Below are 26,205 nucleotides of genomic sequence, written 5' to 3'. Positions count from 1 at the left end.
TTTCTGACTGTTTTCACTAGTTTTGCATTTGGCTAGGGTCAGTGTCCCTACTGGTAGCATGAGGTGATACCTGGACCCTACAGAGGTTGCACAGGCAATCCAACTCCTCCAGGATGGCACATCAATACGTGCCATTGTCAGAAGGTTTGCTGTGTCTCCCAGTACAGTCTCAAGAGCATGGAGGAGATTCCAGGAGACAGGCAAATAATCTAGGAGAGCTGGACAGGGCCACAGAAAGTCCTTAACCCATCAGCAGGACTGGTATCTGCTAATTTGTGCAAGGAGGAATAGGATGAGCACTGCCAGAGCCCTACAAAATGACCTCCAGCAGGCCAATGGTGTGAATATCTCTGGCAAAACAATCAGAAACAGACTTCATGAGGGTGGGCCCAATTTGGACATTTTCACTTAGGGGTGTACTCACTTTTGTTGCCAGCGGTTTACAAATGAATGGCTGTGTGTTGAGTTATTTTGAGGGGACAGCAAATTTACACGGTTATACAAGTTGTACATTCACTACTTTACATTGTAGCAAAGTGTCATTTCTTCAGTGTTGCCACATGAAAAGATAATAAATAAAGATAGTTAAATCTTAAGATAATAATAAAATACTTACAAAAATGTGAGGAATGAACTCACTTCTGTGAGATACTGAATGTATTTACAAACTGGAAGTATGTGACAAAGGTGAGGCACCTTATATATCCTTTGTAATTAATCTTTTATAAACTTAAATGATTTTATGACTTGAGGAAAGTCCAAGAGACATCCTAATGTCACCCTGACCAGACATTAGATCAGCTCTTGGCAGTGCATACATGCAAATCTTCGTTTGGGTTTCCGGTGTTTTAAAAAAATGATAAATTAAACATACCTAATTGACTATGCATCAGTCTATTTTTCATAGCTCATTTGCAAGATTCTAACATTTGTCAATCTCAGCCCAATTCTTTGTGAACACATTCACACACATTAATCCCATAAAAGAAACTCAGACTGAGAGAAATACAAGTAGGCAGGACACAAATACTGGCTATTGCTCTAAAAATGCTAGCTGCTGACTGTTATTTTCATCCAATGACTTCTAAGTCACTGACCCAGAACAAACAAATACATGCCCTTGCTATGCAGTTGGGAGTCAGAAATCAGCATGTATGCCAGGAAGTTAGCATTTTCTGAAGGAAGTCATCAATGACAGCCTCTGTATTTTATTACAAGTCAAGTTTCCTTTAAAGGGTAAGTTCACATTTACCAAAATCACACTAAGCTGGCCCATATAGGTATAGCAGTATAGTATGCTAAACTTGCCTTTCAGCCAGGGTTCCCTTTCTGTTCAAAGAATGTAGGCCAAAACTGCATTAAAAAGAAGCCTGTCGCAACCTCTGAACTCATCTTAGGCGACAAGAGAGGGTACACACTGCATATGCGTGGCCCAAAAAAACAGGATGGTGCTCCCTCCCGTGGTACTAAGGAGTGTTGTCCCAACAGCTGCTCTGTTCCTACAATAATTCAGGAAAGAGCCATCACACGCTGTAGAAGATTTTAATAAGGCCTTTTTAATGCAATTTTAACCTACATTATTTGAACTGAAAGGGAGCCCTGACTGGTATGTAGGTTTAGCATATTATGCTGCAATATCAACATTGGACAGCATAGTGAGCTTATTGGTAAAGGTGAACTTAACTTCAAGGAGGCTCCTAAGGCTCAATAACCGTATCAGCTTCTGATCTAATCTGCAAATTTACAGAATATTAAAAGTCCCAATTTTACAAGTGACCTGCAAATCAGAAAGCAGGCATCTTGGCTCATTGAATAAGATACCGAATGCCATTAAATCTCAAGGGACAGCCTTTATTTCGCCAAGCAATGCACACAAACAAAATACAGAGACCAAAAGGACAGAAATGATCGGTCTAAAAATCGAATGGTAGGTGTATTGTAACAGAGACAGAATAGCAACAAAAAATTCAAAAGAAATGCATGTCTAACAAATGATGCACTGATTTGCATGTTCATGAGGGAAATAAGTATTTGATCCCCTTCACAAAACATGATTTAGTACTTGGTGGCAAATCCCTTATTGGCAATCACAGAGGTCAGACGTGTATGTGTGTGTATATACACACACTACACCTAACTAATTAATCTTACCAGACACAAGGACGAACAGTCCCCCTGTTTGATCATTATCTGCTTTGAAAAAAGTGGAATGGTTGCAAAAGATTGCATTTGTAGGGTCATTCTGGAACGGTTCTGATGAGATCTAAACGTTTATAAGTCATACTAAACCTCTTGGGCTGTGAGATCCAGTTTTACAATTGTAAACAAAAAGGACACCTGAAACACAGATTGGATAACCTGGTCACAGCTGCATATCTTTGATAGGAATTGAGTGAAACATTTTGAGCCATAGGATGCATTGGCTAACTGGTAATTTCAGAAAATCAATGGACTACAGGCCAATTTTTAACTTTCAGCACTGGCAGGTACTGGTGTATTATGAAACCTACTTTCAATGTCATTATATTCAAGACAAAGACAGATTTCTACTTACAGGACTAAGCTTGCGTTTACACCTGAGCAGAAAAATTGTCATGTGCTTTTATCTGAGCATTTTATACATGTACAGGAGTATTTTAGAAATGTATTTCAAGCGTTTTGTATTTAAGCTACAAATATTTTTGTTTTAGCCAAAGGAAAACACTAGGAGGAAGAGACCAGTTCTTACAGGTCTGAAAAATTCCTGAAAAAAAGGTTTCATTTGAGTGTGTACAGGAGTTCTCATTGAAGCCTAGGGGGCAAAAAAGATCAAATCTGCCTCAAAAGTAGTTCTTTAGTGGCTTCTTCAGTAGCTTACTGAGTTTCAGGCATCAAGCTACAGGCGCCTGGTCTCCCATATGTGAACAGCCACTATTTTATTACACTGAATTTTGTTTTTTGAGGGGTTTTTGGAGCTTCGAGCTTTAAGCTAGAAAACACTCACGTATGAATGGGGTCCTAAGGGGTTTTTATTTTATGCATCCAACATAAACCACCACTCTAAGCTGCCAATGCAGATACTTATTTAAAAAGATTGTCTTATGAAGTAAAGAAAAATGTCAAATGTTGGACAGCATCCCACATACTATGAACTGCTTGTGCTAAGCCACTCGTGCTTGGTCTTTGTTCATGGATTTTAATTTTCCCAGCAACCAGAACAACAGAACAAAGGAAACAAGTAATGCAGTTTGAAAAATACCAGTTGCCAACGTGATAGTTCTACATTATCCCAGTAATAGGTCAACAAATCAAAGATCTGCATAGCAGCATACAGGGGGAAAGCACAGTATTTTTTTCTTTTTTAAACAAACATGTTATACTTACCTGCTCTGTGCAATAGTTTTGCACAGAACTGCCGCCGATCTTTCACTTCTTGGACCCCCCTGTCAGCGATCCTGCCCCCCCCCCCCGCTGAGTGCCCCCATAGAAAGCAGCCTGCTATGGGGGCACCCAAGCAGGCTCGTTCTCAAGCCGCTGCTCTGTCTATTCACTCCATAAAACACACATGGCACGGCTCAGCCCTGCCCCCTGGTTGTGAATGACAGCAGTGGGAGCCAATGGAGATAGAGACCCGGCAGAGCAGCTGCTCCCGTGCAAAGCTCTGGACCGAGATTGGGCTCAGGTAAGTATTGGGGGGGGGGGGGGGGGGGCTGCAATCTGAAGGTTTTTTCCTTCATGCATATAATGACGAAGGTAAAAAACCTTCAGCCTTTAGAACTACTTTAAAATATGCCCAAGTGAGCAAAGCCTTAGATGTCACATTTTTTCTTAAAATGCAGAGCAATTACCAATACCATAAATCAACACTGCAGACAAAATGCTGATTCACAACAGCCAACATACACTAATCAAAAGCTAAATAGTAATTTGTATTAGTCCACTGTACTAAAACATAAAAAATTAAGAAGTACATCTCCCTGAACAATAAGATAGAAGAGTCTGGTTTGTAAAACATTTACCTTTGTGCCAGCAACATGAAGCTCTTACCCAACCATGATATCATCAGACTACTCACTGGGGTTAATTTAAAGTGTTACTAAACCCACAACAGTAAATTCAGTCTGTATATGAACTAAAGCAGTGGTCACTAAATGGCGGACTGCAGGCAGAGAACGGCCCCAGCAGGGCTCCCTTCCGGACAGCCAGCCTGCAATGACAGATTTGCAGCTGAGCAGGGCGGTTGTCACGACAACATGACGTCACAGTGTGCGCTCTGCCCTTGCAGCAGAGGTAGATAAGGGGGAAAGTCAGGGGGATCTGAAACCCCCCAGAGGAGAGTTGTCAAGCATCCCTGCAGCCCTCAAAATTTCCACTCGCCCGTGAGGGGTGTGTGTGAAGGGGTGGCAGTGGAGGCAGTGACAAACAGCGATCTCTTGTATGGCTTTCAATAAAGCAGCTGGAAGCCACAGGGAGGGGAGAGGAGGAAAAGCGGCTTCCAGCTGCTTCATTGAAAGTCATACAGGAAATCGCTGCTTGTCATCGCCCCCACCGCTGCAAAGAATATACCTGACGGCTCAGTTTTCTTTCTAACCCCCACCCCCTCTCCCTCCCACCACCGCTGTGTTCTTCTCAATGCCCAGTCCCTCCAACCTCCGCACCAACAGAAGAGGGGAGAGAGACTGGATCTGCTCTGCCTCCCCGTGCCCATCCACACTCCAGTCCGTGCAGCTTCAGAGGTGTGGGCGGGAAACTGAATACAGCAGCCGACCGCTCTGATGCACCTGAATGAGTCACATGAGTTAAACCTACCTTCCACCCAACCACCCCCTCCCTTCCTTCCCCCCCCCTTCCACCCACTCCTCCTCCCTTCTTTCATTCCACCCCTTCCACCCACCCCTCCCTTCCACCCCTCCCTCTCTTGCTTCCTTGCACCCACCCCTCTCTTGCTCCCATCCACCCACCCCTTCCTTCCATCCATCCATCCACCCCTTGTATCCATCCATCCCTTCCTTCCATTCACCCGCCCCTTCCTTCCATTCACCCGCCCCTTCCTTCCATTCACCCGCCCCTTCCATCCTTACTATGGAAATTGTACATTTCTAATTTTTTTATAGACATACAGTGATTACACTCTGAGTCATAGCACAAACATGAGATTTGGACCTCGGCCAGAAGAAAATTTTAGTGACCAGACCTCCTTGAATTTTAATTCAATACCCCTGCACTAAAGCATGCTTTTTATACTTACTGTGGAGCCTAAGGGGTTAATCCTCTGCATTGTGTAAAAAGGCTGTTTGATGTTGACTTTCTCCTCCCCTTCTTTCACCGCCCCTCTTTATCTCCTGTGGAGTCACTTTGCACATGCTAAGTTTGGTGTGTATTGTTAGAGAGGTGTTTGTTTTTTGTTGGGAGAGTGCATGTGATCAGCACAGGACCAATCAGCTCTGTCCAAACAGAGGTCAGGAGTTCTGCATCCTCCTAGAGCAAAATGAAAACTCCTCCTACAAGCTTTATCATGTGCTCTACTGGAAACTGATAGAAGTCACAAGACTGCTCTAACTGCTGATGAGAAAAGGTATTTAGCAGTTTATATTTACTAAAATAATTGCATTTCCATGTTCTGTGTACTGTGGGAGACCAGATCTAGTGAATGAAGGGTCCTGGGTTTAGTAAAACTTTAATAAAGGCACATACTGTAAGTTGGTCTCTCTTCAATGTAAGTTCCAACTTGCAAGGGAATTGAATGCAGTGAAGTTTCATTTTGCAAAGAATGGCCAAATATGTGCAAGGAAACTAAAAAACATCATTTGTACTTGCATATTATTGGAGAATAGAAGTCAGCGGAGCTTTACCTCATTCACCAAGCTCTGGGGCAAAATTCCCCTACGAAGGGTAACTTCCCTTGTAAAGGGAATAGCCTATTTGTGGTTAGTAAGTCAACCCCAATACCTTCACTGGTAGGGACACAATTTTGACAGGCAGCAGTAGTGTAAGCAGTGAGAGAAGATGGCAGTAAGAAGTTCATGGAGCAGCATGTCTATATGGAAGCTGCAAAGATAACTACAATCAAAACAGGCTTAAGGCTGAAAGTTAATTTGCTTATATTTTTCCTTGCCTGTTCCCCCATCAACAAGCTATCAACATTTTTTAAATAAAACCAGTTTTCATTAAATACCTTAATTTAGACCATGTTACACAGTTAGTCTGGTTGACTAAGTCCATCTAGCTCAAACAACAAAAGTTATACAACAAAGTTATACACACAGTTGATCCAGAGGCATGCAAAAAACTCAGATTAAGCATGATCCAATTTGCTGCAGTGGGGAGAAAATTCCTTCCTGTTCCCCAGCAGGCAATCAGATATACTACCCTGGATCAACATTACCTATAAATATTTGTAGCCAGTTATATTTTCTGTATCTAGGAAAGAATCCAGGCCTTTTTTAAAACCATCTACTAAACTGGTCAGAATCAGCTCTTGAGGGAGTCTATTTCACATTTTCACAGCTTACTGTGAAGAACCCTTTCCGTATTTGGAGGTTAAATCTTTTCCTCCAGATGTAAAAAGTGCCCCCCCGTCTTCTGTATTGTCATCACTGGATATCTGTGGTTCTCTATGAAGTGCAGGCAGAATATGACCGAAGAAAAGGGTCAGCAGGGCACCTGAAACCAGCTCCCTACGTCAGTAATCCTATAAAGAGCCCTGAGCTCTAATGAAAGCAGTGGGCTGGCTCTCGAGAAAAGGTAAACATTAAAAGGCTTTGATGCGTGGATGTCAATCTGGAGGAGTGGCATTCCTAGGCAGCCTGCATTTGCATGCCCCCCTACATATCACCCACATGTGATGCTGATCCTCCCTGACTGACAGGGGGTCAATCAGGGAGGGGGTGGGTGAGGAACACTAAGGCTAAAGAGCAAACGCTGGATGATGCTGGACGTCCTCCAGCTAGGAAATTAAATGAGCTCTATCTGAATAACTGCAGCACCTAAGCACATGACATTTGAAAGGACTGGTAAGCTGAAATAATTACATTCTTCATCTTAATTTTAGCTATTCTATAAAGTTTTGATGGAAAAACACACATATCATGTGATTAAACATTAACTATTTAAATACTGTACAGTTCCCACCTCTTGGTCCCAGTAAATTATCTATATATCCATTTACGGCTTTGTCCAAGGTCTCCATGTTTGCAATCTAAAAACAAACAAAAACATAAATTAAATGCAAATAAAAGAATATACATGCAGACTCAATTTCAAAAATAAAGATGCACTTGAAAAATGGATTTACTTTATTTACTAAATCTTGGTTATCAATAAATGCTGTATTGAGAACAACAGCTGCTATTTTGTTCACACAAGCATAGTTAGAGGAAGACAAACACATGAAGTCGGTTGAAACCTTAGGTAATACCAGTGTATACTTTAGTATCTTGTGAAATCGATGGCACAACTTTACAAAACTAGATGTCTACTGTAAGCAGAAATGTAGACAGATATAAAATACTCCCATTAAACCTAGTTATAAAAGGTATCTAATGTAACTCAGTGTGCCTCTATATCAGTCTCCTGTAATAGCATGTATAGCAAGGACAGGAGTAGCAGCACTCTAAGCCAAGCAGGGTTTACTACATTGCATAGTGCATAAAGATCTGGATGAGCAAGCTGTGTGGCCTTAAAGCTGAAGTTTAGCTAAACACTATTTTAAGTATTACAGCTTTAGTTACCTAACTTGCCTGTAATGAACCATGTCTCAAGTCCTGCAGGAAGCTGGATTCTTGAGAAATCTTCACTGCAGGGATACCAGTCCTCTTCCTGGATATGACTGTCTGGTATGCAGGGGGTTAACAACTTCAGGTCCCTGGGAAAAATGTAACGGAAAGTTTCCAACAGCTATTCCCTCCCTTCTCATCCACTGAGAATGTAAATACACTGTGCATCGCAAGTGCAATGCTTTACATCCGAGGAGAAGCTCTAAAATGAGGCGAAGCTCTGCTGATTTCTTTCTCTAATCATATGCAAGCAAAAATGCTGTTTTTAAAATTTTCCTTGCATGTTACCCTTGCATCTAGAGCACGTGCACTTGCAGTGCACAGCCTATTTGCCTTTAGTAAATCAACCCCAATGTGTAAATGGGGGAGAGAATCATGTGACTCATCAGACTGTCACCCATTCACACATGTCACAGGCAGTGAAAGCAATGAAAAAAAAAAAAAAAAAACTTCACACAATGAGCAGTACTGCTACCAAACATGACTCATTTGAGTGAATGGGGCTGTGCAGCAGCCACCCTGCAATTGCATGCATGGTGGTGGTGTGGGCCTTTCATGTATAAAACATGTGCTGAAAAAGCAGCATATCCTCTTCCAGCCGCCTGTCAGCTGCCCTCTGAAGCTCAATCCACTGCAGATCCCTTTTCAGAGAGGCATTTGCTGCTGCAAATGTGAATGAGCCCCAAGGGTTACACAAGCATTTCCTGTACACTGTCATTTTCTCAAAACTCAACTCTAGGCAAGAATAAGTTTTCCATTGCAGTGGGACTGTGCCCGCACTGCAAGGGTTAAGTGCTCATTTTTGTCTAGGGGAGAGATGAAGGGAGATATACTAACCTGATCCTCCCCGCACAAGATCGGTCCTGCGCCCCTGCACTGTCTTGAGTCCCGAAGTCATCAAGCACAGTCTCAGCTCCATAGACCTGCTCTGGGTGTAAGGACGCCAGGAACAGTCCACCGCTGGATCGTGGGGGAGAACGGTTTCTGGTGGAGTGCAGGATCAGTAAGTATAAGGATCTCTCTTCTCTCCTAGACAAAATGAGCACTTAACCCTTGCAGTGGGGAGTTGGGCTTTAATTGAAATCCTGTGGAACAGATTTTCTTTGTCAAGCTGATTAAGCCAATACCAGCTCCAACATAGCCTTTTGTGTAAATCACTCTCCTCCTGTGACATGAGCTGGAAAGGGGGCAATTCGATACGTGCTTTCATAACTTGAATCAATGGTATAGCAGTTACCGACTTGATCACAATGATTGACAAGACCCAATTGATTGCTGGGAAATGCTTTACTTTTGCTAGTTTTTATATACCAACTCAATAGAACGTTATGTTAGGTTAGAAATAATGTTTAAAATATTCAATACTTTCTCAGTAGCTAGTCAATGACAGAATCTGTCATCCAAAGGTCCAAAGCTTAAGTCAATAGTAGTTGGCTGCGGAGTATTAACAACATATACTAATAGGCATATTTGCCAACAATCCTTCTATTGGCTCTTGTGCTAAATACATATATGAGCTGCTTGCCTTCCAAAGGATTTAGAGTTCTGTTCAGCCAGTCTTCACATTCACACACCACCATTACAATGCCCAGCAATGCAAACAGCTAACATTTTAGAGCGCAAAGATTCAAGACTTTAACCTTTAATCAGGGGCGGACTGACAACTCATGGGGACCCCCGGGCAATAGGGGATCATGGGGCCCGTGTCCTTGCCCAAACTCAAAAAAGCCTATATAAAAAAGGTACCAGAGGCATCTCATGGGGCCCCCTACTGACCCTGGGCCCTCAGGCAGTGCCCGAGTTTCCAAATGGTCAGTCCGCCCCTGCCTTTAATACATTCTGGTCTCAACTGGAGAGATCTTCCATGTCCTGTCCTTGAGACACCCTGACCTGCAAGCGTGAGGGGAAGTCTCAAAGAAAGTAATAAAGGCAAACCTAAACCTTTCCTGCTGCATCTAAAACTTTACCTGTTTGCTAAGAATTCAGCTTTAAATTTAAATTCTATAACACTGTATATGGAAGACAGGCAAAGAATGTACAAAGTGCAAAAGTAACATTAAATCAGTATTACGCTCAAAAGCAGACTATTATATTGCAGTTTACCAATTTTTCAACCTGATGGCTGCATTAGTTTTCTTTTTTTAGATTGTCTTTCCTTTATTTTTACTTGGTGATCCTGCCATAAAGATTGTTGTTCTTACAGATTTTATTTATTCATGTAAAACCTTTATCCCAAAAGGAACAAAAACGGTTTCTGTAACTGATTGCAAACTGTTAAGCTATGTGGGTGCAGGAATACATATAAATCACCCACACATAAGGCTCGTTCACACCATGGTGCATAGATGTCAATTTTTCTGCATGCATACTGCAAGGGCACAACGACATCAACTGTTCTCTATGTGCCCTGTTTACAACACTGCTATCACGTGCCGATTATTTTTTGTGCAGGAATCTGCAACATGTAGAAAACTCATTGGAGCGCACATAGAAACTGATGTCTCTGCAAGTGAAATCTGCGTGTCAGTTTTTCTGTACGTATGCTGTGAACGAGGCCTTACGGGTAAACTGCACTGCTATTTAGCAGATGTGTGGAGGTGCCATTCATTCTACATGGCAACCCCACAAATGAAAACAGAGACTGTTTCAGAGTGTGGGAAACTGCATGGTGCAAAAGCACTATGGGAATTCCATGTGCCTGAGATTTTAAAAAAGGTGCAAGGAACTTTTTCCTGCATTTCCTACAGGAATCAAACAAATAGGCTGTTGTACCCAAGCCACACAATTCGCATCGGTGTGAACCTAGCCTTAGCTGGATAGCTTCAATTTGTTAGTGTACCTATACCTGCTAGTACAGGGCTTGACAAATTTGCTTTGAATCTAGAAGCCAGATATAAAAGTTAGGCGCCAGTTAGGAACGGCTTTATTTTCGATGACGGAGATGGCAGATCTTGAATTTGCACATGGAGGGGACTGGAGCCGAGGTTTTTGATGTGTGTGTGGCATGCTGTGTGGGTTGGACTCTGCTTGCCTCTAGCGCCACGTGTGGGGACTGGCGGTGAGGAGGAGGGGTGGGCCATGGTATGCACGGACTGGCTGGTGTCAAGGGAGAGGGGACTGGCGGTGAGGAGGAGGGGTGGGCCATGGTATGCACGGACTGGCTGGTGTCAAGGGAGAGGGGACTGGCGGTGAGGAGGAGGGGTAGGCCATGGTATGCACGGATTGGCTGGTGTCAAGGGAGAGGGGACTGGCGGTGAAGAGGAGGGGTGGGCCATGGTATGCACAGATTGGCTGGTGTCAAGGGAGAGGGGACAGGTGGTGAAGAGGAGGGGTGGGCCGTGGTATGCACGGACTGGCTGGTGTTAAGGGAGAGGGGACTGGCGGTGAGGAGGAGGGGTGGGCCATGGTATGCACAGACTGGCTGGTGTCAGGGGAGAGGGGACTGGCGGTGAGGAGGAGGGGTGGGCCATAGTATGCACAGATTGGCTGGTGTCAGGGGAGAGGGGACTGGCGGTGAGGAGGAGGGGTGGGCCATGGTATGCAGGGACTGGCTGGTGTCAAGGGAGAGGGGACTGGCGGTGAAGAGGAGGGGTGGGCTATGGTATGCACAGATTGGCTGGTGTCAAGGGAGAGGGGACTGGCGGTGAGGAGGAGGGGTGGGCCATGGTATGCACAGACTGGCTGGTGTCAGGGGAGAGGGGACTGGCGGTGAGGAGGAGGGGTGGGCCATAGTATGCACAGATTGGCTAGTGTCAGGGGAGAGGGGACTGGCGGTGAGGAGGAGGGGTGGGCCACGGTATGCACAGACTGGCTGGTGTCAGGGGAGAGGGGACTGGCGGTGAGGAGGAGGGGTGGGCCATAGTATGCACAGATTGGCTAGTGTCAGGGGAGAGGGGACTGGCGGTGAGGAGGAGGGGTGGGCCATGGTATGCACGGACTGGCTGGTGTCAAGGGAGAGGGGACTGGCGGTGAAGAGGAGGGGTGGGCCATGGTATGCACAGACTGGCTGGTGTCAAGGGAGAGGGGACTGGCGGTGAAGAGGAGGGGTGGGCCATGGTATGCACGGACTGGCTGGTGTCAAGGGAGAGGGGACTGGCGGTGAGGAGGAGGGGTGGGCCATGGTATGCACAGGTTGGCTGGCATCAAGGGAGAGGGGACTGGCGGTGAGGAGGAGGGGTGGGCTATGGTATGCACAGATTGGCTGGCATCAAGGGAGAGGGGACTGGCGGTGAGGAGGAGGGGTGGGCTATGGTATGCACAGATTGGCTGGTGTCAAGGGAGAGGGGACTGGCGGTGAGGAGGAGGGGTGGGCCATGGTATGCACAGATTGGCTCTTGTCAAGGGAGAGGGGAGCCTTTCTGCAAGGCAACGGTGGGTATACTGGGGGGGGTGGGGTGGAGTGTACACGGCGGTGCCGTGGGGGGAGAGGAAGAGAGAAACTTTGGCTCTGCTGTGGGTAAGCTGCATGTCTGGGGCATCGGGCAATGGGAGTTGCTCGCGACTGGTACGCGCGGTAAGTGGCTGGTGGAAGGCCAGGTGCCGGGACGTGGTTTCTGGTCACCATGGCGACCTGGGATTTGTCAAGCCCTTCCCCCCTCATATATCCTGATTCCCCCCTCTATACATCTCCCCCTCTCCTCTGTATACTCCTCCCCTTTTTCTATATGCACCCTGCCCTGGGTTTGGTCCTCCCCCCTGTATACACCCCAGATCTGGTTTTCCCCCCTGTGTGTGTATACACACACTCACACACATACCAGGCAAACATACAGCCCAGGCAGCTCCATCCTCCACCAGAACACCTCCATCGCATCAAGCTCCTGCAGGGAATACTGCCGGTCCACCTGTTTCGTCAGGTGGTGGTCACACGGGGCGGCACACAGGCCGCTGGGTCCTCACCTCACCCCCCCGCCTCCTACCATGTACACACCAGGGAGCAAGGCCAGCTTTTCGGTGATGTCCCTCAGGAACAGCAGGCAGCAGCAGAGCCGGCTCACTCTCGGACCCTGCTCGGGCAATGGGGGTGGGGATAGCAGCCGCCTGAGGCCACCTCGACTCTCACTCACATTGGGCCTGACAGCCAGACATCGGATTACAGCTCAGCCTACTGCCTACTTCCAGGAAAACTGGAGACCAGCAAGGGGGAGAGAGGATCGGTTGCCACGCGCCTGGAGCTGCATGGCATAGAGCAGTGGGAGTTGCTGGTGTGAGCGGGATGACGGGTGCCAAGGCGCCAGGTTGCGATTTCTGGTCGCCATGGCAACCTGGCATCTGGAATTTGTCGAACCCTGTGCTAGTACATCCAACACTCCCCTCACCCCAGAATGACAATGCTGCTGTCCAAAGGTGCCCCTGTGCTTCTTGATCCAGAGCGGAGGCACTCTAATACAGGAGGTGTGATACTGGCCAGCTCACCAGGTCAAAAACAGAGGGACAAAAAAGCCTAAGAGAAGAAAATGAATGCAGCCACCACATTTAATGATTGGTGAGCTGCACTAGATTACATTTTTGGTTTTGCATTTAAAACTACTTTAACTCTCATGGTCTAATTGCTATAAACTAAAGAAAGGTAACTTAATAAGTAAGACAGAGGTCATGATTATGGAGAACAGGGTAAAGAGTTTCTTAGAGGATTAGAGCTGGAGTGTGAAGTATGCATATAATACCTTCACTTGTTCCCTCTCCCCCAACCCCCCCCCCCCTTTCAAAATTCAAATTTCAATCAATTCATACGGTTTTCAGGAAACAATGCTTTTGAGATACTGTGACATCATCACTGGATCTTTCTTCTGCTTTTTGTTTCAAGTTTAGTGGGAGAGGTGGGAGGCTCCAGTAAATATCTTGGCACCTTGACTTGGATCTTTCAAACGTCCAAGTGTTATGTGACAGAAGACATCCCTTCAGACTTGTATGATCCTCCCTGATGGCCACTGTGTGTAGGCTTCAGCTGTGCAATCTGCTGATCAGTTGCGGGATTTGCAATCAAGCAACTGAATAATAGATTGCACAGCTAAAGAACACCAGTCACTGCTAGAACACAATTGTTTTCTATGAACTATTCATACCTGAACATAACCTGGAGCTCTGCAGCAGTGAGCTGCAATAAATTGCAGACATGCTGCATTTTATCGCAGCGTACAAGACAGGGTCACGTCACTGTACAATAGCGCAGTGCACCTGTACAGCGACATGACTGAATAGTACATTGCAAATAAAGTGGAGTAAAAAAATGAAACAAATAAGGGAACTGTGTGATGCGCATTTCAGCGCATCACACCACCCCTACCCCTGGCTCACTACACACAGCTTTTGCACTGCTGTCGGGGCAGTGTGAACAGGTCATAAAGGTTAGGTTCAACTTTTTTTGTTTTCTAAATTCCAACTCCCTTATGTACCAACACACTATTAATGTGTATCTTTTGTAGAAAAGAAAAAAATTTCTGTAATATCTTGGTCCAGCCCTTACCTCAGCATAGTTTGTTGCATAACAAAACTTCTCCATTACATCCTGGACATCCCTTAGGTTGGGAAAGCCGATAAGACAGAGGAAGGAATTCACTTCATTAGTGCACACACCCAGCACCTGTACCCCCCTCCCCCTCTCTCTCCAGGACATGGTTCCCACCCCCCTCTGTGCACACATACAGTCAATGTCAAGGAACAACATTCTCACTTAATACACAGCCATAATCTAGGTTCACACCTCTGCATTTTCTGCTGTGTTTTGCACAAATGCACAGCAGTCCATTTAACATGATTTCCTATGGGACATGTTCACATCTCCACGTTTTCACCTGGTGCAATTTTTTGGAAGTGGTCAGGGACTTTTTTAAATGCAAAACATTGCCTTTTTGGTTCTATAGATTTCAATGGAGACGCTGCAGAAAAACATGTAGCAAGTTTTGGACGCATTTTATTCTGCCTAGCAACAAGTTGAAAAAAAAAAAAAAAAACCACAATGCATCCAAACGCAGCAAAACCACATGTGCAAAAGTGCACCTCAAAAGGCACTGCAGATGCAGATCAAACACAAACTGCTAGTTGTGAACCTAGCCTTAGATCTACCATCAACTATATAGTGAAAGGGCCTGCCTGATTGGATACAGAGTGATTCAATAGATGGGGAGTCCTCCTATTATATAGTTTTGGCAAATCTAAAAGGAGATTGTACAGAAATTGTACAATCTAATTGTATCATGTATGGCCATCCTTATTGACTTAAAATGAACTAGTTGCTCTTTCGATGCCATTAATTGTTAATGGAACCCCAAATGCACATACAAACACACATTTGGCATAAAAAAAAGTAACAAATGCAGCAAACCACCCAGTAAAATAAAGAAAACGTGCAAATTGCAAAAATGTACCATGAGCTACTTTGCCATGTGTAGGGAGGCCCATTGAAATCAATGGGCTGCCCAATGCATGTCACGGGAAAAATCCAAAAAAGCCAAAACCATGCGTTCTCATTACATTACGCTAGGTGTGAATGAGACCTGAAAGTGAATCTGAACAATGAGGCTCCATTTACATCTGCTTGTTTCCAAATGCATGGCAAACTGCACATAAAATGTGCGCTTTGCCATGCATTTCAGAAATGCGTTACAAATACGCATCGTGCTCGAATTGTCATTAAAAGTTGAAGGCACCCCAAGCACGGGTAGCAGCCATGTGTTTGCCTGAGACCAGCGTGCTGCAAACGCACCAAAAAGTGCAGTAAAAACACACCACGCTCTGCTCTAAAAATTTCTGGAGCTTCTTTAGGGCGATTGTTGCATGTAACGTAGCACATTCACGTGAATGAGCTGCCATATGCATGACAAGCGAAAATTCTCAAAAAAAAAAAAAAAACCCCATACGGGAATGTGATTTCCCACTACAAGGAGATGTGAACAGGCCTGGCAACTGGGTGTCTCTGTCCACTCCCTCCTATGTACTTGTATAAAGATGGCCATACACTCAAAGTCCTGAGCCAGGCCTTAAGAGTTACTCTCCACCACCAAACACACAGACAGAGACACCTGTACACACACACAGACATGTACACACAGGCACAGAGACACATGTACACACATGTACAGACACATGTATACACACACAGGCACGTACAGACACGCATACACACAGATACATGTACATACACAGAAATACACATGTACATACAGATACACACATGTACATGCATACACAAACACACATACACCCCCTCCCATAAAAAGTTGCAGTACTTCGTTGTTCACTCACAGATCCGGGTACTGCACTCCAGGGGGAGGCAGAGAGCACAGCACACACGCCTTCCTTTGCTTTCACTGCGCTCAGCTATTGAGTAGTCTGACGGCTCCCAGTGCCAATGACAGATCCGGCCCTGAGTTCCGAGCCTGCTCAGCAAGACGGCCTTGGGGGACACACTCGCCCCCACCATAATTTCCACTCGCGAGCAGGCGAGTAGAAATGTCAAGCCCTGCGCTATGCAATCTTATTGTACAAATCTCTGTGCAATTTCCTTTAGATTTACCAGAACCATGGAATAAGAGGACGCACCTGAACAATCCATTCAATTTGTATCAAATCCGACAGGCCCTTGCACTTGTGATGGAAGATCTAAAGGAGATTGTACAATCAGATTGTACAGAATGTAGGTGGAAAACAAAACAAGAGGCGGTATAATAATAAGAGAGGTGTGGTCCAGACAGGTGAACATACCCTATCATGCCCCCTTCTGTGATGCAGCAAGCCAGGGCATGATGAGATATGAACTACAGGAAGTTATGGAATCAAACAAGCATTTTTAAAAGTCCAAATAGACAGACGAAAGTTCAAAGCTGCTATATATGAGGTAAGTGAGAGATAAACACATTTGGATGGCTGGGCCAGAAATGACATTTGAAAACTCTTCTGTTCATTATGAAAAGTGAAATTCTGCTTGAAAAGGTGAACTTAGCCTTTAAGGAATGTCTTTGATGTGTTCTTTCATATACTGCTTGGGAACAAAGAGATGGTTGGCAGGGAAAGCTAATAGCTCTGACAGATAGGCAATGACGGTACAGAGCAGGAGGAGAGGGTATGACCGTGATTGAAGTCATTCGGACAGAAAATGAAGGCACGCTCATGATAGCTGCTGCAGCTTCAAACACTCATACCAAGGAGATGCAGGTTTGCATCTAGGTGACCTGCTACAAGTATGGAAAAGAGGTAAGGCTGGACACCAACTTTAAGGCCTGGTTCACACCTATGTGTTTTTTATACAGAACGTGTTCAAATCTATGTGTTTTCAGCTGCTGCGTCTTTGGAAAGAGTCAGGGACTTTTTTCCCCCGCAGTAGATTGCGTTTTTGATTCTACAGACTTCAATGAATCCACACCAAAAATGCAAGTGTTGCTTTTCGATGCATTTTTTTGGCCAATAGGAATGTATTGAGGGTGAATGATGCAACTTTACACGCTCTGACACAAGTCACATCAAAGTCACAACAAAGTAGTGCAGAAACATTTTCAAAGTTGCTGCGACTTTGAAAACGTTCCTGCACTACTTTGATGCAACTTTTAGTGCCAAATTGCATCAAGGTAGTGCAGAAACATTTTCAAAGTCGCAGTGACTTTGAAAAGGTTCCTGCACTGCTTTAATGTGACTGAGTGCCAGAGAGTGTAAAGTTCATGGATGTTCAGTTCATGTTGCCCGATGCCCGGGACATGTACTTTTTTTTACCTTTAGCCCTGCTGCGGGCAAACAGCAGGGCTCATAAGTCAGGTAAAAGCATTTGGGCGACAGTGCTGCTTCCACACAGCCCACTATGTTTCCAGCCTCTGCCCCGCTGCCCGCTATGTCTCCCAGGCTCCGCTTGCCCATGTGCAGGCCCAGGACCAGTTCATTGGCTGCCAGCAGCTATATGGCAGGGAGGAGAGAGGACACATCCGCTCCCCTCCCCGTCCTGATCCGGAAATTATGGGACGTCACTTTTAGGTCCCCGTTGACAGATTTCCCAGCGATCGAGGCCAGGAAAAAATGTAATGCGGTGCGATGTGCACTGCATTACATTCAGTGTAGTACAGGGAAGACATGCAGAGTTTTTTAGACCCTGGATGTCTCAAAAAAAGAGAACCGGTCACCAAAAAAGTATAAAAAAAAAAAAAGGTTTGTTTTTTTTAAATGAAAGTTACACACAAGCATATAACCCCCCCCCCCCCCAAAAAAAAAAAAAATTTTTCAAGGCCCCCACACCCACATATGCTCGCACGTACAAACGTAAAAGCACACGTTGGGGCACCTATGCATGTAGACAATGACTGCGATACACATTACATATCGTCGCGCACGCCAGAATCAGAACAATAATTCTAGCACCAGACCTTCTCCGTAACTCTAAACGGATGACCTATAAAGGGCTTTAAAAGTGTCACCTATTGAAAATATAGGGTTACTAAAGTTTGTCGTCATTTCACGACCGCATGCAAATTTAAGGTTTGACATGTTGGATATCTATTTACTCGATGCAACCTCGTACTTTATATGTTATAAAAAAAATTGGATACTTTATTGCTTTTTGTGCCCTAAAATTAACTTGTGTACTTTCTACTGAAATTTTGGGTTTCTTAGACCTTTGTGATAATATTGTGTGACATAAAAAATTGAAACTACCACTATTTTATTCTCTAGGGTCTCTGATTTTAGAAAATACATAATGTTTTAGAGTTGTGTCATCTTCAGGCCTTGAATGGTTTTTTAAACGTGTGGAAAAAGAGCAAACACAAAACTGGCAACGAAAGGGATAAAGGATAAGCCCGACACTCCCCTTTCCTGACAAGCACCCAATCAGTGCTCATTATACTGCAAGGTCTCTCCCCTCCCTGCTAGTCCCCAGGTTCGGTGCTGGAGATAGGCAGAGAGGGGAGGAGGAGATAAACAGTGCAATGTTAAAAATATTAAACGTTTAAGTCACCATAAATCCCCTTTTGTTTTTAAAAGCCCCAGCCATTACTTAAAGCAGATTTAAATACGGTTTTGGTTAAAAAGTGTTTTGTTTTGTTTTTTTTATCTGGACAAGTAGATTGTCATGAGGGACAAGTAGATTGGGGCACCGATTTAGTCCCTGGACAAGTAGTTTTTTAAAAAATTGCCACACCTCTGAATTGCTTCAAAGTCGCACTCAATACTTATCTACTAGCAAAAAAAAAATAAATAAAATGCAAAAACCCTTCAAAAACACCATACACCATTTAAAATGCAAAACGTGCTGGGAAAATTAATCAATCAATCGCAACAAGCATAGGAGTGAACCAAGCCTAACACCTTCCAAAGCTTCCTGGGATGGATATCCCGGTAACGTAGAGCCCATTCAAACCATATACATTGGACTGCACTGGGCAGACTTGCCCAACACAGTCTGAATGCATAGACAAGGCAAATTTACGTATGTCCTATATTCTCCTATTACGAAAAAAAAAAAAAGTAGGACAGGCTATGGCACTACACTGCATTGCAACATGTTGTAGTGCATAAAAGATAACTATTATGTCAATTTGTGACATTTCAATAAAATTACCGAAAAAAAAAAAAATGTAAGCAGTACAATGTGTTCTAACAACGCATAGCACCTTCATGGCACACACCAGCAGCTAAGCGGTAATTTGTGCTTCTGAATGGGCCCTACACCCCTAAGTAATCCTAGCAACACTATGAAGAATAAAAAAAAACCATGAAAAGAAAGATAGAGTGCTATTACTAGGGAAGCGCCAAAACCCCTTTCGGCCGATATGAAAAAAAGCACCAATACAGCTGCTGAAAAAACCCCGCCCCTCGCCGCCGCTACTCAGTTCTCAGCCTTACCTGAGAATTCATCGAACAATCTGGGCGCAGGGCATAGAGATTAGTGGAGGAAAGATGGCCTCCGCTCATCTCTATGTCCTTGGAGGACCGGAGCAATGGTTCCGGCCATTTTTTTTTCCTTTCTTCTTTTTAAAGCACTAGATCAATGCTTTTTTTGATCCAATGCTTTACATTGCAGAGGAGAGATGTGGGGTCTTATTGACCCCACATCTCTCCATAAAGAGGACCTGTCACTAATTATTTCTATCACAAGCGATGCATGCATTTCTTGTGATAAGAATAAAAGCGATTCAAATTTTTTTTAAAAGGGACAGTGCAAAAAAAAAAAAAAAAGTAGGCGATGCCCACATATGTAAATGGTGTTCAAACCATACATGTGAGGCATCCCCACGAAAGCCAGGGCAAGAGCAATAATTCTCGTAATAAACCTCCTCTGTAACTTTGCATTGCTAACCTGTAGACATTTTTAAAGCATCAGCCATGGAGATTTTTTAAGTACCGCAGTTTCATGCCATTCCACGAGCGTGCGCAATTTTAAAGTGTGACATGTTTACTCGCCGTAACATCCTCTTTCATATTTTACAAAAAAATTGGGGTATATATATATATATATTTTTTTTAATCAAAGTGTATTTTTTTCCAAAAAAAATACATTCATTTTTAACAACTGCGCATTTGGTTTTAGTTTTCGACTAAGTGCATTTTGAATTTTCAGTTTCGGCACCAGAATTTTCATTTCGGTGCACCACTAGCTATCACTGAAGAAAATAGAAGAAAGAAAGCCAAACTTCTTCAGAAATCAGACAGTGGAATACGGTTATGCTGACACATACCAATTCTTTGGAAATTTCAACCACAAAAATAATATTACTGTCACACCCAGCTTTAATGAAAAGTGTTGGGTTGGTAGAGGACTGTCTGAAAATGGCCATGTGTATGGCCACCATTACAGCTTGATCATACAAGTCTTCTGTCTACAAATGAAGCACTTTATGCCAGCACTGCTTATATGCAAAGCAGTCATTCCACCAATAACTATGGAGCAGTGGAAATATAGGCTTTATCTCCTGTCTGTCCTCGTCCTGCATTCTGATGGAGATCCGATATGACATCTAAGTGCACACAGCAGTATACCCCACAGAGACAAATACAGGTCCTATTGGATGCACTGTTTAACCACTTGCCTTCCACAGGATTTAACCCCCTTCCTGAGCAGGCCATTTTTTGCGATACGGCATTGCGTTATTTTAACAGACAATTGCATGGTCATGCAATGCAGCACTCAAATCAACAGTTATGTCCTTTTTTCCACACAAATAGAGCTTTCTTATGGTGGTATGTGATCGCCTGTGCAGTTTTTATTTTTTGCACTATAAACAAACCAATATTTTTTACTTTTTGCTATTAAACATGTCCAGTACAAAAATTTTAAAAATCAAATTTCGTCATAAATTTAGTCCAAACTGTATTCTGCTACATGTCTTTGCTAAAAAAAAATCCCAATAGGTGTAAATTAATTGGTTTAAGTGACAGTTATAGTGTCTACAAATAGTAGTATATATACTGAAAATTTTTTTTTTTTAATACACTAGTAATAGTGGCGATCAGCGACTTGTAGCAGGACTGCGGCGGGCATTCTGACACTGGAAATGACTAACGGCCACTGACATCCCCAGTGACACTAGTACAATGACTAGTGTTAATAAACAGCACTGACATTGTACTTATGACACTAAGCAGGAAGGGGTTAACTTCTGGGGTGATCAAAGGGTTAACCGTGTGCTTTACAGTGTAAACATGCTGCTTTGTAGTGCTCTGCTATGCAGAGCACTACAAAGCAGTGTGCTGGAGCTGACGGGAGAGGTCTGTATTGTTTACTCGACGACGGCCGGTAGGGAATCTCCGGCCGGGACCCGGTGATTGACAGCAGAAGCCGGCAATGGCGGCATGGGTAGGGTGCATGCGCCCCCTACCCAGAGATGCAAAATCACACGCACTTTTGTGCAGCCCTGCTATAGGGCAGCGGGCAAGCGGTTAATGAGATAGCTTGAGGTGCAACTCCAAACTTTCCATTTCTAATTTGGATGGGGCTGGGAAAGGGTACTGTGTCTGTCCCTGCTTGGAAGGCTTGACTTGTGTTGTCAAAGGCAGAAAAAAGCTTCTCCAATAGAGTTACATATATCAGCAATTTTAGTTGATAAGTGTTAGGCTCTCCGGTAATTTGTAAAGGTAAAAAGGACAGCTGGAGGTAAGTGTGATGTGTTAATACCACTTACCTCCACTGTCACAGGAGCACAGTGTCAGATCAATGCTGCTGCTACCCTTGCCATGACTAAATCCGTTCATATAACAGGGACCAGATGTAAAGAGTACATGAGCTGGAAGCATTGAGCTAACAGTATCACCACACTCCTGTCACAGTTTTCAGGGAGCTGGATCACAGAGACATCAGCATGGAGGGAAGGTGTTATTAACACACTACAATGACCACTTGCTTACCTTCTAGTCATATTTCCTAGAGACCTCTTTAACCACTTCACTACTGCTTTGCATTTTAAACCGGCGGAGTGGTGGACGAAGTGTTCTGCAGCACACTTAAAACAGTGTTCTTCACATCTTGTGCATGAACAGTGCGTATGATAGAACTGTCATAGTGACCACAAATGTATAGGTAATACAAACCCCCATTCCATGCTAAATAGTGACAAAAGCCCTAAATCAAAAATGATGCACAGTGTGCAATCTGCCGTAATAACCCCTTAACAGATGACATGTATAAGGCTATCCCTTTTTCTTACACTCTAAACGGCTAAAATACAACCCAAACCGAAAACCACGTACCTGTATGTCATCGAGTTTGAGTTGTTAAACCAGTCCCCCCTCCCCTGTCCCACCAAGGAGCCCGCGACTGACCATAGAGATAGCCAAGGACAAGAACATTCCTGATCATCTCTATGGTCTAAGAAACTGGAAGCAACAAGTATTTTGTCACTTTCGGTTTTGGTCTAATGTAAAGAGACTGTTACCAGCCTGTGAAAGCATCAGATCAATCTGATCTGGTGCTTTGAAGGGCAGAGAAGAAATCTTGGGTATAAAAGCCCCCAGATCTCTCCATAAAGAGGGCCTGTCACTGATCCAGCTATTACAAGGCATGTTGTCACAAGGGAAAGTGGTCAAAAAAAAAAAAAAATTAAATACTGTAAAAAAAATTTAAACAAATAATAAAACAAATTTTAAAGCTCCCTTAGCCTCCCATGTTCGTGCGGAAAGGGAATGCATACATTGGTCGTGCACGCGTATAAACAATGTTGTTTGTCCTATATGTGAGGTAATGCTGTGAACGTTCTAGCGAGAGCAAGCTCTAGCACCAGACCTCCTGTTTACCTCTAAACTGGTAGCCCGTAGGTGTTGCCTATGGAGATTTTTAAGTACTGTAGTTTGTTGCCATTCCATGGTCATGGGAAATTTCAAAGCATGACATGTCAGGTATTTACTTAGCTTAACATCATCTTTTATCAAACAATTGGGTATTCTATTGTGTTTGTGTGCATTAAAATTCATTAAAAAATTTTTTTTTTCCAAGAAGAAATTGTAAAGCTGCTGTGCAAATACTATGTGACATAACAATGCTACACTCAACATTTTATTCTCTAGGCCCTATGCAAAAAAATATATATATGTTTGGGGGTTCTAAGTGATTTTCTAGCATAAAAATGCAGATATGCACATTTAGTAGAGTAATGTCAAAACTGGTCTGGAGGTCAAGTGGTTAAAAAAATGACATTTAGACACAAAGTTTATATGACAAAGTAATGGTCATTCAAATTATGCAAACACTGAAAAGCAAAGGGCATATACAGGATAATACTGAAGAGTGAAAAAGTGGAACTAAAGCTGGCCAAAGATGGCTTAAAATTCAGCCTGCTGCATTTCAATCCATCTGTGGGCAGGATGGTTATACTGAAGTTGATCGATTGATTGACTTCAGTACAACCTGCCTGTCGGGTTCTTTCTTAGCCTGATCGCTGCCGGCAGTGATCATTGTATTCTGCCAGTGGGAAGGGCTCCTTGTGCTCCTGGCCGGCAGAACACAATAGTACGGCAGGAGGGAACTGTGTTGGTGGGGGAATCAAGCAATTTTCTTTCCCTCAACCTGTGGTTAAAGGAAAGAAAATGGCATAACCCTCCTACTCATTATAGCCAAGGAAGCTGCCATCTTAGCCTCTGATTGATCTGCAGTTGCCATGGTGCTGCACATGTGATCAGTTGTGACACCAGCCGTTTGGTGGCTTGACAGTCTGGTTGAGAGCCCAAGCAACTGTGACAGTTATCATTCAGGGCATGCTTGAACCCTGGTTGACACTGATGTGGTGCGATTTCAGTGAATTGCTGTGCAATTCTGCAGCAATTTACACAGTTGCGATTTCTATCCTGGCTAATTTTGTGACATTAGAAATAGGTGCATCTCACACTGAAATCGCATTGCATTCGAACACCTATAACTTTTCACTGCTGTTTCCATTCAAGTCTATGGGGTTCAAAAACACACCGCATCAAACACACACAGGACCCTTTTAGAAATCGCATCACATTTGGAACACATAGCTGTGAACGACATCCATAGAAAACCATTTTATCTCCCTTGACATGCAAATCTATGCATTCTGGAAGGGAGAATGTTACTAGCACACCGAGGATCACCAATATGGGTCAAAAAGTTTTAATGAACGATCAGATAGTTTCATTTTGGAGTCTTGCAGGACCCCTTCATCAGGTGTGTGTCACATACCTGATGAAGAGGTCCTGCGAGACTCCGAAATGTTGCCTTGCTGTAACTATGTGATCATTCATTAAAACTTTTGGGCCCATATTGGTGACTCTCAGTGTACTGGTGACATCCTCCCTTGCTGATTCTGTTCAGTTCCAGACGACGGTTGCTGCAGCACCCACTTATACACACAGCCATTTGTAACACAGGAACATGTGTGTTTGGATTGTACACTTACATTCTATGCACTCTGGAACGCATCAGGTGTGCATCAGTGTGAACCAGAGCTAAATACATCTGTTATAGTGAAACTGAATCCTCTTTTCCTTTCTAGCCATGTAAGCTGCCATCTTGGCCTCTGATCTGTGGTTGCCATGGTGCTACACCAGTAATCAGGTATGTTGGCAAACTGATGGCTTGACAGTTCAATTAAAGAGCACAAGCAACTGTGACAGTCATCACACCTTTACTACAACTGTCTTGTGAAACTATTAAAGTGGAACTAAATCCGCCCATCCTTTCCAGCCAAGGAAGCTGCCATCAGTTTGACCTGCAGTTGCCATGTGATCAGTTATGACACTAGCCATTTAATGGCTTGACAGCTTGGTTAACAGCAGAAGCAACAGTGACAGGTCTCATCCGCAGCATGCCTTGAATGGAGCAGTTTAATGGGCGGGTTTAGTTCCTCTGTAAGTGTTGCATGTGTCAGTACTGGGGTGATCAGCATGGCCAGGGAGAGAACAAAACTAATCGGGGGGGGGGGGTCCAGTCCAGCCCTACAAGCCAGGTTGAGGAGGAGCTCCCCTTTAAGTGAGGAGGTGCAGATCATGTGTAATGGGGGTGTACTGACACATGGAGAAAATTCCAGACGCCATAGGAGGAGGCAGTGTATGGAGTTGTCCCGTGTGTGAGCGCTGTGACCCAGGAAATGAGTCCGGAGTGATATGGGAGTGGGTGGAGGGAGGACCCCGAAAAGGCTCAGCTCCCTCACCCCGGCCATATATAGCTTCCATCCTCCAAACTCCGCCACGTGACTGCCGGCATCCCCTTACTTTGTCAAACTTCCTCCATCAGCGCCCACACCCCCTCCCCGGCCGGCCACCCCCTTCCCCGGTCTAACGAGCAGTACGGGTACCGTTATGTGTGTCCCGGTGTCGGCTCCCTTGTGCGATGTCTGGAGGAGGTTGTGTGAGCTCCGCGCCGTCCTCTCCTCCTCCCCGGCCCAGCCTAGCAGTGTGTTCCCCGCCGGCCCCGCCCCTGGGTGGAGCCCGGCCTCTCCCAGCCACACACAGCCGGGGACAGCGGACGCGTGAGGAGGCTCGCCTGATGAGGAGGAGGATGGCGGATGGTGGGGGACCACGAGAGGACGAAGAGAGGGAGGGGGATGTTCATCATCATCATCACACCGCCCGGGACTGACACCCTGACCTTGCTCTGCCTCCAGTCACTTACACTGATTGTACATCTCTAATGGGGACATTAAAGAGCACCGAACACCTTTACCTGGACGAAGCACCGTCCATGCCTCCCCAGACACACTTACCTGGCACAGTGTACTGCTTGTTGCCATGGAGAGGGGAGTGCTGCTGACACACACTCATAGTGCCACTTCTGGGGGGCAATAGTGATTGGTGCAGGTTCACTAGCCTGGCCAATCAGCTGCTGCATTTTGCCGTCTTCCTCAGGGCTATCATCAACAGGGCTCAGAAAGTCTGCACAATTATTATACAGGATTGATATAGCGCCAACAGTTTTCTCAGCACGTTACAAAATGAGATCAGACATGACAGTTGCAATACAATTTTGTACAAGAGGAGTCAGAGGGTCCTGGTCCTTAGAGCTTACAATCTAGGAGATACC

At 44.5% G+C, this 26,205-nt stretch overlaps 1 protein-coding gene across 2 annotated transcripts in view; it reads right to left on the bottom strand.

The window, feature by feature from the left end:
* Positions 1-25,574, bottom strand: part of ELOVL5 (ELOVL fatty acid elongase 5) — a 99,087-nt gene extending 73,513 nt beyond the window's left edge. Inside the window, exons 1-2 of one of the 2 annotated variants that reach the window (XM_089679505.1) lie at positions 25,481-25,574; positions 7,111-7,177 (exon numbers count right to left, since the gene is read on the bottom strand). In XM_089679505.1, the coding sequence (XP_089535631.1) occupies positions 7,111-7,168 (58 nt within the window). In that variant the 5' untranslated portion in view covers positions 7,169-7,177; positions 25,481-25,574. Of the gene's footprint in view, positions 1-7,110; positions 7,178-14,220; positions 14,241-25,480 lie in introns of those variants that run through there. The other variant, XM_089679504.1, reaches the window with a different exon arrangement.
* Between the last annotated feature and the right edge of the window lie 631 nt (positions 25,575-26,205).

The sequence above is a fragment of the Staurois parvus genome, unplaced genomic scaffold (assembly GCF_062004578.1).
Source record: "Staurois parvus isolate SC_StPar_1 unplaced genomic scaffold, SC_StPar_1.0 ptg000226l, whole genome shotgun sequence".
Taxonomy (NCBI): Eukaryota; Metazoa; Chordata; class Amphibia; order Anura; family Ranidae; genus Staurois; species Staurois parvus.
The sequence above is the reverse complement of the archived record's forward strand: the minus strand, read 5'-3'. Positions and strand labels throughout refer to the sequence as shown.